Genomic DNA, 15042 nt, shown 5'->3' on the forward strand with positions numbered 1-15042 from the left:
AAATAAGACAGATGACTTTACAAAACAGACTTGCTTTAGATTACATGTTAGCCAGCAAAGGAGGAGTCTGTGCTTTAATTGGTAAAGAATGCTGTACTTACATCCCTGATAATTCCAAAAAAAATACAAGATTTGGCTGAACATATTCAAAAGGAAGCAGCCAAATTACATGAGCCAGACGATTGGAATTTAAGTTCATGGTTTAGGTCCCTTTTTGGCTCCTTAGGATCCACCATTATTCATGGATTATTGATCTTCTTTATTATTATCGTCCTGATATGTATAATTTTCATGCTTGTACGCTGTTGTCTAAGCTACATATCTAAGCAAACCCAGCCAGGGAATAGATTAATGTTCCTGCAAATATCTGAACAAAATCAGCAGAAGGAAAATGAAAGAAAACACACCACAGAAACTAAAATGATGGTACTAAAAAGATGTGAGCAGATTGAAAGAAGATATAGAAAGATGCAAGATGAAATAGAGAGACTCATGGGAATAGAAATAGAATAAGATGAGACTTGTAAGTCTCAAAGGGGGGAAATGTGGAAGCAAAGGATGGCTGAGGCCTCAGGGGCGGGAGAGAGAAATTCCTTAGATAAGAGGAAGATGACCATTAAACTGTCTTGAAGGACACAAGACAGATAGCCCCAAGGCGGGAAAAGCTAGTTTAGGCAACCCTTTGTCTCGAATCTATAAAAGGTTAATTGCCATGGATGTAAAGTAGAGAGGCCACAGCAGAAATCTTCCTGTAAGGGTCTCTCTCCGATAGCTATCGAAATAAAGTTTCTACCTGACCTGATTCCAAATTCTACAGCATGTTTTTTTTCCACGACACCCTCAATGCCTCGTGCAGCCGCGGGGCCCCTTCAACTCTCAGGACTCTCCGTGCACTGACCTGTGCACCAACGCCACGGCTCCCGCCACGGCGGGGCTGGGATGCAGCCGCTTGCTGCTTCCCGCTTGGCAAAGGCGATTTCAGGGTGCTTCTGTGGCAACTGCGCTGCCCCGCTAGTCAGCTCTACCAGCTCTTCTGCAGCCCTGTCTTCATTGTCCCTTGTCAAATGTGCTGGGCACACAGGGTTTTATCCCTTCTGGAGGCTCTGCCCTCAGATTGAAAAGAAACCAACTGGAAAGCCTGAGAGCACCAATTGGAAAGCCCACACCCTGCCCTGGCTTGGCAGTGCCTGTTGGCTCCCCTTCGCTTCAGCATCCGGGGCAGTCTCCCCGCTCGCCCCCACTTGCTATGGCACTGCATGTCCCAACCTCCATTTCCCACCTTTTGCAAGTTCCTCACATGCACACACAACACAGAAACTCTAATGTATTAAAATACATATTAAAAAAACCTTTAGCTAATCAAGCTTGTTATCTTACATGCTAAAAAGAGAAATATCATTTTAAATACTTGTGAGGTGCTTATGCTTTACAGTGATGGGGAATATATAAGCAAATAATATAGCTAGGGGTCTACTGAAATCGCAGTCTTGCGGATTTCACAGAAACTGCAAAATCCAGGATTGTCTGTGAAATTAACAATAACAAAAAACCCTTATTTTATTAAGTGGGAGGGGAAGGGGCTGGCTGGTGGGGCAGCAAGAAGGGCAGCAGAAAAGATGGTTGCCATCCTCTTGCCTCTCCTCCCAACCCACCCTGGGCCTCTCCACCAATTAGTGCTGAGGGGCAGGACTGCATGAAGGGCAACCAGCAGTCAAGATGGTGGCCACCCCCTCATCCCTCCTCCTCCGCAGGGACTCTTTGCCAAGCATTATTGAGGTATGGGGCTGCCGGAGCACATCTGCAAAATGCCCACGAAATTTGCTCTTTATGCTGCGACGAACCCATGAAAATTGGTAAATCTAACTATGATTTAAGTAGACCACTAAATACAGCGAAGCAGCATAAGGCAAAGCACAGAAGACAATAGGATAATACAACCAAGTTTACTAAAATTTACAATCCCAGCAAACTCAGCAATTTCAATAGCTAGGAAAAAGTTGATGGGAGCTTAAGTAAAAGCAATGAAAATATAAAAATATGTTACCAAAAGGAGAAAAAATTAACTGCAATAAAGTATTTTAAGATAAAACTAACGCTTCACTATATGGATTAAAATGTACACACACCTGCTCATCTTTTATATTCCATAACTTTGACTCTGTTAACGCTTTTCTTTCTTTCAGCTGCTCTATATAAAACCAAGACTCAAAGGTATCCGCTATTTGCGTGCATTCATCATCTCTCTGGGAAATACTGAGTTCTGATCTCAAGTGTTCTTCCATAACACGAAGCTCTCTTTCCGTCTCTGCTAATTGATAGACAGGTTGTACTAAAGATTCTGACAAAGAATTCAGTGCTGTCAGAAGCTCTTCTGGGAGGGCATTGTTCTTCTCATCACCCAAAGTATCTACAGATAGAACATCATCCTGACATTCTAGCATATCGTGCAAAAAGTTTATCATTTTTGGACTCTCAGATTCACTGAGTGGTTTCAGCAAATCTTGAATTTCAAATTCATCAGCCATTATTCTTTGCGCAGTAAACGCTTCCTTGGAAATCTTCTCTGGGGGTGCTGATGAGACAGCTGTATCTGTATTAACAGAATGATCTTTAACCTTGGCATCAAGCTCAATAATCGTCATGCTGGCACTCTGACAATCTTTTAAAACACTTGGAAATATGTTTTGCAGTGTCAATTCCTTTGGAACCATGAATGTCTCCTTTGCAATGGCACCTGAGAGCAGGCTTTCTTCTGGAGAGTCGTCTTCATCATTAAATCTCTGTGAAAAACATTTTTTCCAAAAAGCAACATTTAAAACACTATCTATTTTACAGTTCATCAGTGCCCTTATAGCTTGTTTATATCTTTTGGACCAAATTAAACTTCTGATTTCCCTAGTACAGAAGACCAAGAATAAGAAAAGGTATAAATCTAGCATTCTTTAGAGGTCAAAAATCTCATACTACTCTCAGTGTATTTGTATGCCACACTGATGTTCAGAAAGTTTTTTCCACCTTTTTTTAAATATGGTGTTAAATATTTTCATAGTCTAGGCAAACAGTAAAAATCACAGATCATTGCAGATATAGTATAAAAGGTTTGAATCTTGCAATTGCTTTAAGTGGCCCAGGAAACTTGTTTCACATCAAACACTCACAAAAATATGTAAAAAAGTAGTGTACACTTTCTTTAACTACGTGTCAGTGTACATCTCAGTGTATGGAAGCATATGCCTCAGGCTTACAAGCTTGGAACAGCCATTTTCATTGGAGTGTCACATGTGCCCTCTGCCTCCTCGTGCTCCCCTGACACAGCATAAAAAACAGAGCAGATGCTAACTCTCCCTCAGCTCCATTTTACTACCCATGAGACAGAACATGGATGGCTTCCAACCTGCCATCAACCCTGGTACTTCTTCCCAGAAAAAGTGAGTTTGAAATTCCTCTTTAGTCCCTTATTATATTATTACTACCAGTATATTTAATTAAATAGGCAGAATGAGGGATGTACCTCAATTATTTTATCTAGGAGCTATAGAAAAGATTCCACTAAAATAGAAAGAAAGAAGCATCTACCCCTGACACTTTCTTATTCTAAAGGAAACAAGAGAGTACACATACTATTCTGCACCTCAGACCAAAGAAATGCATGCATTGCTTAGATTCAGGATGGTAATACCTGAGGATTCTGTTGAAGCGTAACCCCCTCATGCAAATCAAGAAAGTTAATAGGTTGCTGGGTACTATTCAACCTCACCCATGAGAAATTAAGAAAGTATCAGTCTTTGAGGGAGGAACTAAACAGGGAGGCAACAGTTCTACTGACAGCTGAATGGAGGAAGAAGATACATAGCTCTAAGTAATGGCAAATGGCAATAACTGAGGAAGACTGCACCCTAGCTGAGCCTCTGTACAGAAAAGGAGTAAGCAGGGGAGGGAAGTCCTGCCAGGTAGGCGAGGATCATTATATTTGACTATCAATAACCAACTTAGACTTGCCTAAGTGTGGGGGAGGAGGGCGCACTAGTGCAGTTGCACTCTCCTGATCCCTGCTCCTCCCAAAGTTTAAAACCAACTGCCTGACAGTGGCAGTAACATTTTTTATTCAGGCACCAGTAAGGGAGTCAATTGAATTCATAGCTCATTAAAATCTAGCTGATTCCTCCTGAATTCTTCATTCCACAGGTGTTAATGACCCTGTCTCCTTTATAACGGTTGTGATGTTCCACTCATCAAGCTAGCCTTTCTTCTGCAATTCTTCTGTCTGTTAGCTGCTTCTGATAATGTAGCTCCTATATCACAGCCCTGCAGGCTAGTTTTAACATATTCCAATAAGGTTATATTGGTTTTTGCTTTGATCTTAAACTAAATAAGATAGTCCTAGACCGCTAGCATATTAGTAAAGCTTCTAGTCTCTTTTTACCTGGAGAAAAATACGGTTTGTATTATATGTAATGAGATACCACACCTTCTGCACCACCCTTTTCAAAGTCCTAGATCTGCCCATGAAGTGAAGCAAGGGATCTAATGATAACAGAGCCCAGAGGGGAGAAGCGTTGTGGTTTTTTGTGTTTCTTTGGACTTGAGGTATTCTGGAAGCTGGAGAGAAACTTTGTGTGACCAAGCACAAAATCATAGAAAAGTAGGACTGGAAGGGACCTCAGGTCATCTACAATGACCCCCTGCTCCATACAGAATCATCCCTATCTAATCCAACCTGTACAAGCATAGGTCTAACCCAGTGGTTCTCAACTTTTTTAGTCTCAAGGCATCCCTTGGAAAATGCTAGCCCATAGTTTTCACTTATTTTTTGACTATGGAATAAATAAAGCATTATTTTTCTGTTGCAAAGAACTCAGAAAGACCAAAGCAGAGAAGAATGTTTTTGACTTTATGAATTCTTATTTGAAATCTCTGGGTTTAATCTCGTGAATGATGTTTGCGTACTGGCCAGGGCACCCTGGTTGAGAATTCTTGGTCTAACCTATTCTTAAAAGTAGACAAACAACCTTCTCACACAGCTACCAGGTACACTGCCCCAAGATGCCAAGAACACCCTAACCCAGTAGCATAACTAGAGGTGGGCAAATGCGGCATTAGTCCCAGGCTTTTACACTGACTTTTATGCAACCAGAATGGAGACCCCTGCAGAGTCTGCTCAGGTGGGAGTGTAATTCAGGGCAGTGGTGCTCAAGGCAGCCTCAGTGCTTCTGCAGCAGGCGCCACTGCTGTAGTGGGGAGATGCTGGCACAACCAGCAGCTACGGGGTTAATGAAGTTGTGGCCAGTTCTAGCTCTCTCCTTACATTTTGTTGCCACCAGATTTACCTCTGCCTACCACCCCAGCAATGACATTTAGCAGACAGGGGTGACAGGGGTGAGCTACCGCCTCTTTGTTAACCCCTAGCTCCTAGCCACACCAACACGTCTTTCCTGCAGCAGTGACTCTTCATCAAGGATTAGGAGCATGAGGCTGACTCTACCTAGCTTCTGGCCACACCAACACCTCTCCCCACAGCAGGTTTGGCCCAAGCTATAAACCATACCAGTTATGTTTCTGCCTGCCACAGGTAAAGCAGAGAAACAAGGGCAATGCCAGTATCTTACTGCTGCAAGTACAAAATTATGGTAGTTTTCAAAATACACTCAAGAGATAAAAGGAAAAGGACCTATGTCCCCACTGCAGAGAAAGGCAAAACCCCCACAGTCCATGCCAATTTGACCTTGGGGTAAAATTCCTTTCTGAACCCAAATGTGGTGATCAGTCTGATCCTGAGTGGAAGGGCAAGTCCTTCTAAGCAAGAACCTGCGTAAGCAGCTGGCAGATCACTCCAGGAAATTCAGCCTCAGCTGCACCCTTCCTGCTTTCTCAGCAGGTCCTCCTGATGACTTACCTCTGCACAGATAAGGGTTAGTTCCTAGGGGCCAGACGAGAACCTGGGACAGTGAGGTTTATCTGCCAAGAGACAGGTTCCTTTCATTCCAGCCTCTATGGAATGGAGTGAAACTGAACCTAGCTACAACCCAAGAACTTGTCTCATGATATTAAATAATATATCCATATAATATTAGCCTGACCTAGGGCCCAAGGCTCAGATCATCACAACAGAAGGAGCTCTACAGGCATGATATATAGGAAAGATAAGTTATATGGTTTGTTTCCATTGCTGTTTGGGGTTTGCATTACACCAGAAGACTGGGCTATGCTGTAGGAGAGGAGAAGGCCTGGGGCACTCTGGGTTTTAAGCCCTACAAAAGGGGCAGAGGGAGTGAACTGCATGAGGGCTGAGACAGTTAACACGGGGCCGTGGGCTTGGAACCTGGCATGTGCAGCCTAGGCTGTAGTCCAGAATCTAGGACAGGAGCTAGTCCCAGAGGAGGGCCTGGAGGAGTAGGTACTCTGAAAGGCAGCTGGTTTGGGACTAGCAAAAAGGGGAGGACAAGGGGCTGAGTTCCCACCCCCCCCCAGCACAGGTGGGGCTGACCCCCTAGGAATAGGCAGGGCTGAGGCCAAGGGGCCAAATGCAGGGAACAATGCCAACTGCAGAGCATAACTGTAGGAGTTCTGCACTGTTCAGGAGTCAGGAACAGCTTGATGGACCTCCTCAGTAAGCAGTCTGCCTTCACCCACAAGTGGCACTAGGGATGCACTGATAGAGACTTTGGGGGCCAATACCGATAGCTGATTTTTAAGGAGATATATCAGCCGATACTTATCCAATTTCCGATATGCAGCCCTGCAGCTTGAAGAGCTGTGTGCAGCTAGTAAGTCTGTTGTGGTGGAAGGGGCATGGGGAGAAAAGGGGCATTGGGCGGGGGGGGAGGGGAGGCGGCAAATCAAGGCCCCTGCAGTGAGGGAGGAATGGGGTTAGGGCAGGAGCTGGGGTAGGTGCTGCCCAGCTGGGGTGGGGCGGGGCACTGGACAGAACTGCAGCTCATCCGGGGGGACAGGATGCGGGGAGGGAGGAGTGGCTCCTGTGTTGCGCACACCCCAGGAGGGCATGGTGGGGCATGTGCCCCTGGATCTGTGCGGGGCATGGGCAGGGCGGGCTGCAGCTGCAGGCTGGGCCGGAGCTATGCTGGGCTCTTCCCAGCAAGGGCTGGGCCAGGCTGCGCTGCTCTGAGCTCAGGGTGGGCAGCAGCGGTGCTGGGAGGGGCCTATGGGAGGGGCTGCAGCCACCTCAAAATTTGTTGTAGCCCCCCCCAGCCCCCCTCCCAGTGTCACCACTGCCTTCCCTAAGCGCAGCCCCAGCCCAACCCCCACACATGTGCTGGGAAGAGCCTGGCACAGCCCCAGCTCACAGTTGCAGTCCACCCCACCCATGCCCCACATAGATCCGGGGGCACATTCCCCACCACACCCTCCCATGGTGCGTGCAGCGACAGGAGCCCCACCACACCCCACCGGATGAGCCACGGCTCTGTGAGGCACCCTGCCCCACCCTGGCTGGGCAGCACCAGCCCCTGCCTCCCACTCCCTCACCACAGGGGCCTTGATCTGCTCTCCCACGCCCCTTCCCTCCACGCACCCCTTCTACCTCAACAGACTTACCAGCTGTACACAGCTTTCCAAGCTGCTGGGCTGTGCTTCTCGCTGCCTGCATGCTGCACTGTGGCTTCATGCATGCATGGGCATTTATCGGCCAAATTATCAGCCACATCAGGCTGATTTCTGATTCAGTTACTTTCCTTTATATTGATGCCAATCTGATATTGGACCAATGTAGTTGTGCACATCTAAGTGGCACTGCACAAATCCATCCTGAATGACTATACCAAGTGTTCAGTACCTGTTCCAGAAGAATGTTAACTTTCAATCTCTAGCAGTAAGTTCTTTTAGCAGTGGAAGCAAGGCCTATACATATTTCTACAGAACCCACTAATTCCCAAAGCCAGATAATATCCAACCATCCTCTATAATAGTTCCGTACTAGCTTAGGAAGTTTTAAGTTCCGTATGATCACTGAGCAGGCTCCTAGATATATTATCACAAGATCAGGCTGAGGGAACCTGCACTTCCCTACCAGACACTGCTATTCAAAAGAAACTGAGTTTGTATGCCTGCCGCATCTAAAAAGGAGGGCCACAGTGACTACCTCCTCTTCAGAAAAAAAGTGCTGCACAGTTGGTAACAATCCTTATTATTGCTTCAGCTTTATAGTTACTTTTGGTGTAACCAATGTGCCCGCCGTTAAGCCTGTCTTAAATGGACTCCTTTTCCTGTTGTTTTTGAAGAATAGCTGAAACTTTTGAACCTGTTACCTTTGCAGGTTGATGGAAAGAAATACTTAGTTTTTACCTATACATTTTTCTTCTGCTCAAACTGTTGTTCTCAATATTGTATTTTAGGATAACTCCATTGAAAAGATTTCTTTTAGACCCTTGCTGCCAGCAAGTGGCAAAACTGTGAAGTGCAACAGCATTTTAATATAAGCAGAATACCTTTGAAGCACACTGATGATTAAAATATAATTAAACAAAGGAAGGGCAAAAACACGGAGGAAAAACTGATGGATTTTGAAATAATTAAGAACATGCATTCTTCCTACAGCAATCAAAATTTGCATTGTTATGCTGTCATTCATACCAGCAGGAAGGGAAACTGAGGCAAAAGGACTACTTCCCAAGATAATGTTGCCTTGGCTATTTTTACTTATTTGCAAACTATTGACTAATTTTTTTGCTATGTTCTCTCCTCCCCTAGGATTTTCATATACACGCTTAGTGTAAGTGGATAAGCAGTGCCCATTATGGGCACTCACAGATGGTGTATTTAGTTTTCTCAGATTTTGGGTGGGAAGGGTCTGGAAACTTTTTTGTAATGTTATGAAAAACATCCAGATATTGAACCCAGCTACTGCTGTTGTTGATAAGTCCATGTAGCTGAACTCTTACACTTCATAGCATTTTCATTTAAAATCACTGGCAAAGGAAATACAAGATGCATTTCCCTGCACCACTGAGGGTAGATGTGCTAAAAAGCTATTTACTCCAAGCAGATTAGGCAGTTTTACCACTGCCAGTTCCATCAGGAGTTTGAGAGGGCAAGTTTTAAAGTTAGCAAACACTCCACAAAAGCTCTGTGGAGAAACATAAAAGTATGTGTATGAAACCAGACCCATCCACACCCATTCTCTGGCCAGATCTACCCACCTTTTGGGTTGCAATGAGTGACCACTTCCCAGTGGAAAAGCAGTTGTCACCACATTTACAATCACCCCTGCTGGTAGACTTTCCTACAGCCCTCTCTAGTATCTGTGCTGGCAGTGAATCTGGCCAGTACTATGAAAAATTCAAGTCTCTTTTGGCTTCAGGAGTAGTCCTTGCAGACTCTGCATTGTGATAAACTCTGCCATATTTATTATCATTATTCTATGGCACCAAGTGTGGCCTAGGTAGGAAGTGAGGTCCTTGGCCAAAGAGCTAAAAGCCAAATTATGTACCTGTGCTGGGACCATGTGCTCTCTGTAGGTTTCAATATAGAACCACATGCTTTCTTGAATACATGAAGCCTAGCTGTTTCTTCAGCAAAGAATTCTGGAAGTGGTAACTAAACCAAATCAAACTGTTTACATGTATTCAGTGGTAAGAACACACTAACCTCTCTCTCAGGCTCTGTCAAAAATCCAGGCTCTTCAGTGCCTACAGCTTGTATAGTAAATAAAAGAATATTATTTAAACTTCTTGTCAAACTTTTTGAATTTCAATTTTTTACCTTCTCAGCGTTTTTCTAACAGAAGAGATCCTTGCTTCATATATGATTTCTGTTTCTAGCACCTACTTAGCAAACCCACTATGCCAAGCAGTAGCACCCTCCAACACACTACAGTGCTCTGTGCAAGCTATATCCTGAATTGGAACCAATGTAGTCATGCTTGTGCAGCACCACAGACAGAATAATCAACACTGTCATTTAGCAGTACTACCCAGTCTGCCCACAGGATGACACGACATGAATTGGCTAACCGCATGCTTCCAGTTAACCGCAACCCCTGTTGAACAGCATGGTATGTTTCATAGTTTCATAGGGTCAGAAGGGACCCTATTAGATCATCGAGTCTAACTCCTACCCTGGGCAGGAATGAGTGCTGGGGTCAGATGACCCCAGCCAGGGGTCTGTCCAATCTCCTTTTAAATACCTCCAAGGAAAGGGACAGCACCACCTCCCTTGGAAGCATATTCCATATTTTGGCAACCCTCACTGTAAAGAATTTTCTCCTGATGTCCAATCTGAATTTGCTCTCTTCCAGTGTGTGGCCATTATTTCTAGTTACACCAACAGGCACCCTGGTAAACACTGTATCCCCTATTTCTTGCTGGCCCCCCCGATGAGTTTGTAGGCAGCCATGAGATCACCACTCAGCCTCCTCTTGTGGAGGCTGAAGAGGTTCAGGTCTCCCAATTGGTCCACATAGGGTTTTTTCTGTAGGCCTTTAACCAGACAAGTGGCCCTCCTCTGAACCCTCTCCAGGCCATCCACATCCCTCCTGAAGTGCAGTGCCCAAAACTGGATGCAGTACTCCAGCTATGGCCTGACCAATGCCGCATAGAGAGGAAGTATCACCTCCCTAGACCTGTTTGTGATGCACCTACTTATGCAAAAAAAGGTGAGGTTAGCTTTACTTATTACCTCATCACACTGGTGACTCATGTTCATTTTGGAGTTGACTACTACTCCGAGATCCCTTTCTGCAGCTGTGCTGCTTAGAGTGGTACCTCCCAGGCTATAAGAGTGTTGATGATTCTTCCTCCCCAGGTGCAACACATGACACTTATCCTTGTTAAACTGCATCCTATTCTGTTCTGCCCATTTCCCTAGCCTGTTCAAATCAGCCTGGATTCGCTCCCTGCCATCTAGTTTGTGTACCTCCTGCCAATAGTTTGGTGTCATCAGTAAACTCGGACAAGGTGCTTTCTACTTCCTCGTCCAAGTCACTACGGAAGACATTGAATAGTACCAGTCCCAGGATGGAGCCTTGGGGGACTCCACTGTCCACATTTCTCCAGGTAAAAACTGACCAATTCACCACCACTCTCTGGGTGCATCCCATAAGCCAATTTTCTACCCACCGAACTGTGTAATAATCTACGTTGCAAATGTTTAGCATATTTATAAGAATTGGGTGTGACACTGTGTCAAAGGCCTTTTTAAAATCTAAGTAAATAACATCTACCACTATTCCTTCATCCAAGCATTTTGTGACCTGGTCGTAAAATGAAACCAAGTTAGTCAGGCAGGATCTGCCTGCTATGAACCCATGCTGATTGCCCCTTAGCATCATTTTACCCTCTGGTCCCCCACAAATGTGATCCTTAACAATTTTCTCAAAGGTCTCGCCAAGGACAGAGGTGAGACTAACTGGCCTATAGTTACCCAGTTCCTCCTTTCTCCCCTTCTTGAAAATAGGGAACACGTTGGCCCTTTTCCAATCCTCCGGGACCTGTCCCGAGTGCCACGAGTGCTCAAACAGTTGTGCTAGTGGCTCCGCTATGACTCCAGATAATTCCCTAAGTACCCTATGATAAAGATTGCTATTCAAAAGAAACTGAGTTTGTATTTGGACCTGTTGACTTAAATACATTCAACCCCTCCAGGTGCCCCTTTACTAGGTCAGCATGAACAGTTGGTGGGTTGGTATCTATACTGGGCTTACCTAAGGTCCCAATTGGATGTGTATTTGTATTCATGTCCAGGAACACGGATGCAAAGAAATCATTTAGAAGCTCCACTTTGACCATCCTATCTGTTACCAGTTGCCCTAGTTCATCCTGAAGGGGTCCTAAGTTACCCTGCACCTTCTTTTTACTTCCTATGTACTTAAAGAATGACTTTTTGTTATCCTTAACTTTTGCTGCCAGCCTAAGCTCCATTTCCGCTTTGGCTCTCCTCACTGTTTCCCTGCAAGCTCGAGCCAACCAGGTATACTCAGGTATGTTGAAGGGTGACACTGCTTGGCTTGGTAAGGTATGGTTTTAAGCTCCTATCTTGAGATGTATATCACTGAAGGAGGTTCTATTTAATCACAAAATGTTTTCTACATTGACATTTTTGTCAATTGAAGAAACATTTTGTATGTAACTGTTCCCTGTGACCTATGCTTCTGTACCTTCAAAGGCTGGTACTGGATTATGCTGCCATTTGTTTCAGTGGCTGAGGCCTATTCCTACCATGCACACTTAGCCAGTTCTGTTGGCTAATGTAAAGGAGTCAATGGTCATGCTCTTCTTCTTTCCCTCTGAGGATCTTCTTCAGCATTTGGAAGCACTAAGGGTACAGTACTTGAAGGATCACAGACTGTGACTCTCACACTTTCTCACCTGACCCTTACACATTCCTAGAATATTCAGACACATTCTGACCATGGCTATAATCAGGCAACACTACCACATTAAAATCTTCAATTTTAAAGTACATCAGTATGCATGGAAAACCAAGAACAGTTACTATTCTAGACAAATGGTCCAACCCAATCTGAACAATAATATAACCTGTACTACAAGATTCCTTTGAAACAGCAATTAGGCATAAAAGTCACATATCTTTAATTCTAAATAAATCTATATGCACACCTCATCTTCACTTTCTCAATTGATTCTGTCAAATTTAGAGGGATTACACTTCCTTGTTTTCTACTTCATAAAACATACCTCCAGAGTCATTTTGCCATCTCTCTTCTGAAGTACTTAGTTGAAGACCAGTCTGAGAAACAGTTGTAGTAAACACTGGGCAATCTCTCTCACCCCTAAACATAGATATAACAATATTTTCCATTAAAAGAGCCATGTAAAAAAGTGATTCTTCTACAGTGTGTATAACATTGAACCATTGCATTACTAGGTCAGTAAAGTATTAGGGAATAGGATATACAATGGCAACACCAGCTGGAATACTGAAGATAATATCAGGGTATGCACCAGAAGTGGGCTGTGGGAAGGAAGACTGAAAAAAATACAGTTTAGAGGAAGTCCCAAGAATCTAGTGAAAGTAACACAAGAGAGAAAAAGCATAATAATAAGAGCAGACATGAACTAAACACATTGGAGAATGAAATGAAGAGTAAGAGGCAGTGCATGGAGGAATAGAATATGGAGTTAGGAATGAGGATGAAGAGAGAGGGGCATGGATCTGTTCATTAAGAATACTGCACTTCAGAGGAGAGAACAGTACCTTGTTACAACAAGACTGGCCAAAGGAAAAGTCAAATTGATAACAGTATATTTAATCAGGCAAAGAGAGTGGGAAAAAGCTTATAAGCAGTGAGGCCACATCAGTGAAGCAGTAACAACTAAATATGGGCTTCTGATTATGAATATAGTGGTAGATAAAGAAAAGAGAGACTGCAAAGAAGAAGAGGGACAAAAGAATGAAAGCTTGAAATGTGAAAGAAGAGGACATTGAAAATTATTATAGAGAAAAGGTAAGAGAACAAACTATACCAATTAATGGGCCCAAGAATGGATGAATGTCACGGAAAAAGGGGTAACAGGAAAAATGTGTGGAAAGAAAAGGAAAGAGAAACTGAAGTTGAGACAGTGGTGGAATTCAGAAATCAAAATGCGATAAAAAGGAAATGTTTAGGAAATGGTAGCAGAGTTGAGATTAGAACATTTAGGAAAGATAAAGAGGATGAAAAGCTGTTACGATTTCTAAAAATGGCAAATGGAAAGAACAACACAATATGTTAAAGACAGCAGGAGGAGGAAAACAAACAAAACAACAAAAGGAAGGGAAGTAATAGGAAGGGGTGGGAAGAATAAAGAATTGATAATGGATATAAGTAACAGCATCCTGATTAAAGGAATGGATATCAAGAACCAATGAAAAGATTACTCTGAAGTAAGTATAGCTGTAACAAAACAGAAATCTGGTTACATGTGTGGCCCATCAGAAATCTCCACAGAGATGAAAGGAGATTTAAAGTGATGGGAGAGGAAGGCATTGAGTAGACCTGGACACCAATGTGTAAGTTTGGTACAAAGAGAGAATCCCACGGGACTGGGAAAAAAGCAAAGGATTATGCATATATAGAAAGAAGGAAATATGCTAAACTGCAGAAACTATATAGGAATAAAGCTTGTAGATCTTATGAGAGGATCATAGATAAGTCAAGTGGCTACCCAAGAGAATAAAGATCTATGAAATTCAGTTTGGATCTGCAAAAGGTAAAGGAAACATGGATGTTTTTGTGATGAAACACATGAAAAATATTTCCTAGAAGAGAGTAAAAAACTTTGTCATTCATTTATGGATTTGGGGAAGGCATTAGAATTTTTAAAGAAGTATGTTCCAGTGTTTGAATTAGAAAGGGTACTTGAAATACATAAAAAATAACAAAAATAACAAAAAATTGTTTTTTAGATATATAGGGAGTAAAAGGAAGGCCAAGGGTGGAATAGGACCCCTACTAAATGGGCAGAAGCAATTGGTGACGGACAGGGGGGACAAGGCTGAACTCATCAACGAGTTCTTTGCCTCAGTGTTCCTAAGTGAGGGGCAAGACAAGTCTCTCACTGGGATTGTAGAGAGGCAGCAGCAAGGCACCAGACTGCCATGCGTAGACTCTGAGATGGTGCAGAATTACTTGGAGGAACTGGATGCCTTTAAGTCGGCAGGCCCGGATGAGCTCCATCCGAGGGTCCTGAAGGCACTGGCTGATGTCATTGCACAGCCACTGGTGGGACTATTTGAACACTCATGGTGCATGGGCCAGTTCCTGGAGGACTGGAAAAGGGCCAATGTGGTCCCTATTTTCAAGAACGGGAGGAAAGAAGACCCAGGCAACTATAGGCCAATCAATCTCACCTCCATCCTAGGCAAAGTCTTCGAAAAAATTATCAAGGCTAACATTTGCGAGAGCCCAGCAGGACAACTTATGCTGAGGGGAAACCAGCACGGGTTCATAGCAGGTAGATCATGCCTGACTTATCTAGTCTCTTTTTATGACCAGGTTACAAAACGCCTGCATGCAGGAGTAGGGGTTGATGTCGTATACTTAGACTTCAGGAAGGCCTTCGATATGGTATCCCACCCCATACTGGTGAA

At 43.8% G+C, this 15042-nt stretch overlaps 1 protein-coding gene across 1 annotated transcript in view; it reads right to left on the reverse strand.

Moving 5' to 3' along the window:
- ANKRD31 (ankyrin repeat domain 31) overlaps positions 1-15042 on the reverse strand; it is a 161125-nt gene that overhangs the window by 127738 nt on the left and 18345 nt on the right. Inside the window, 3 exon segments of the mRNA XM_014525152.1 lie at positions 2127-2780; positions 9601-9647; positions 12648-12742. Of these exon segments, the coding sequence (XP_014380638.1) occupies positions 2127-2780; positions 9601-9647; positions 12648-12742 (796 nt within the window).

Source organism: Alligator sinensis, unplaced genomic scaffold, assembly GCF_000455745.1.
Source record: "Alligator sinensis unplaced genomic scaffold, ASM45574v1 scaffold290_1, whole genome shotgun sequence".
Taxonomy (NCBI): Eukaryota; Metazoa; Chordata; order Crocodylia; family Alligatoridae; genus Alligator; species Alligator sinensis.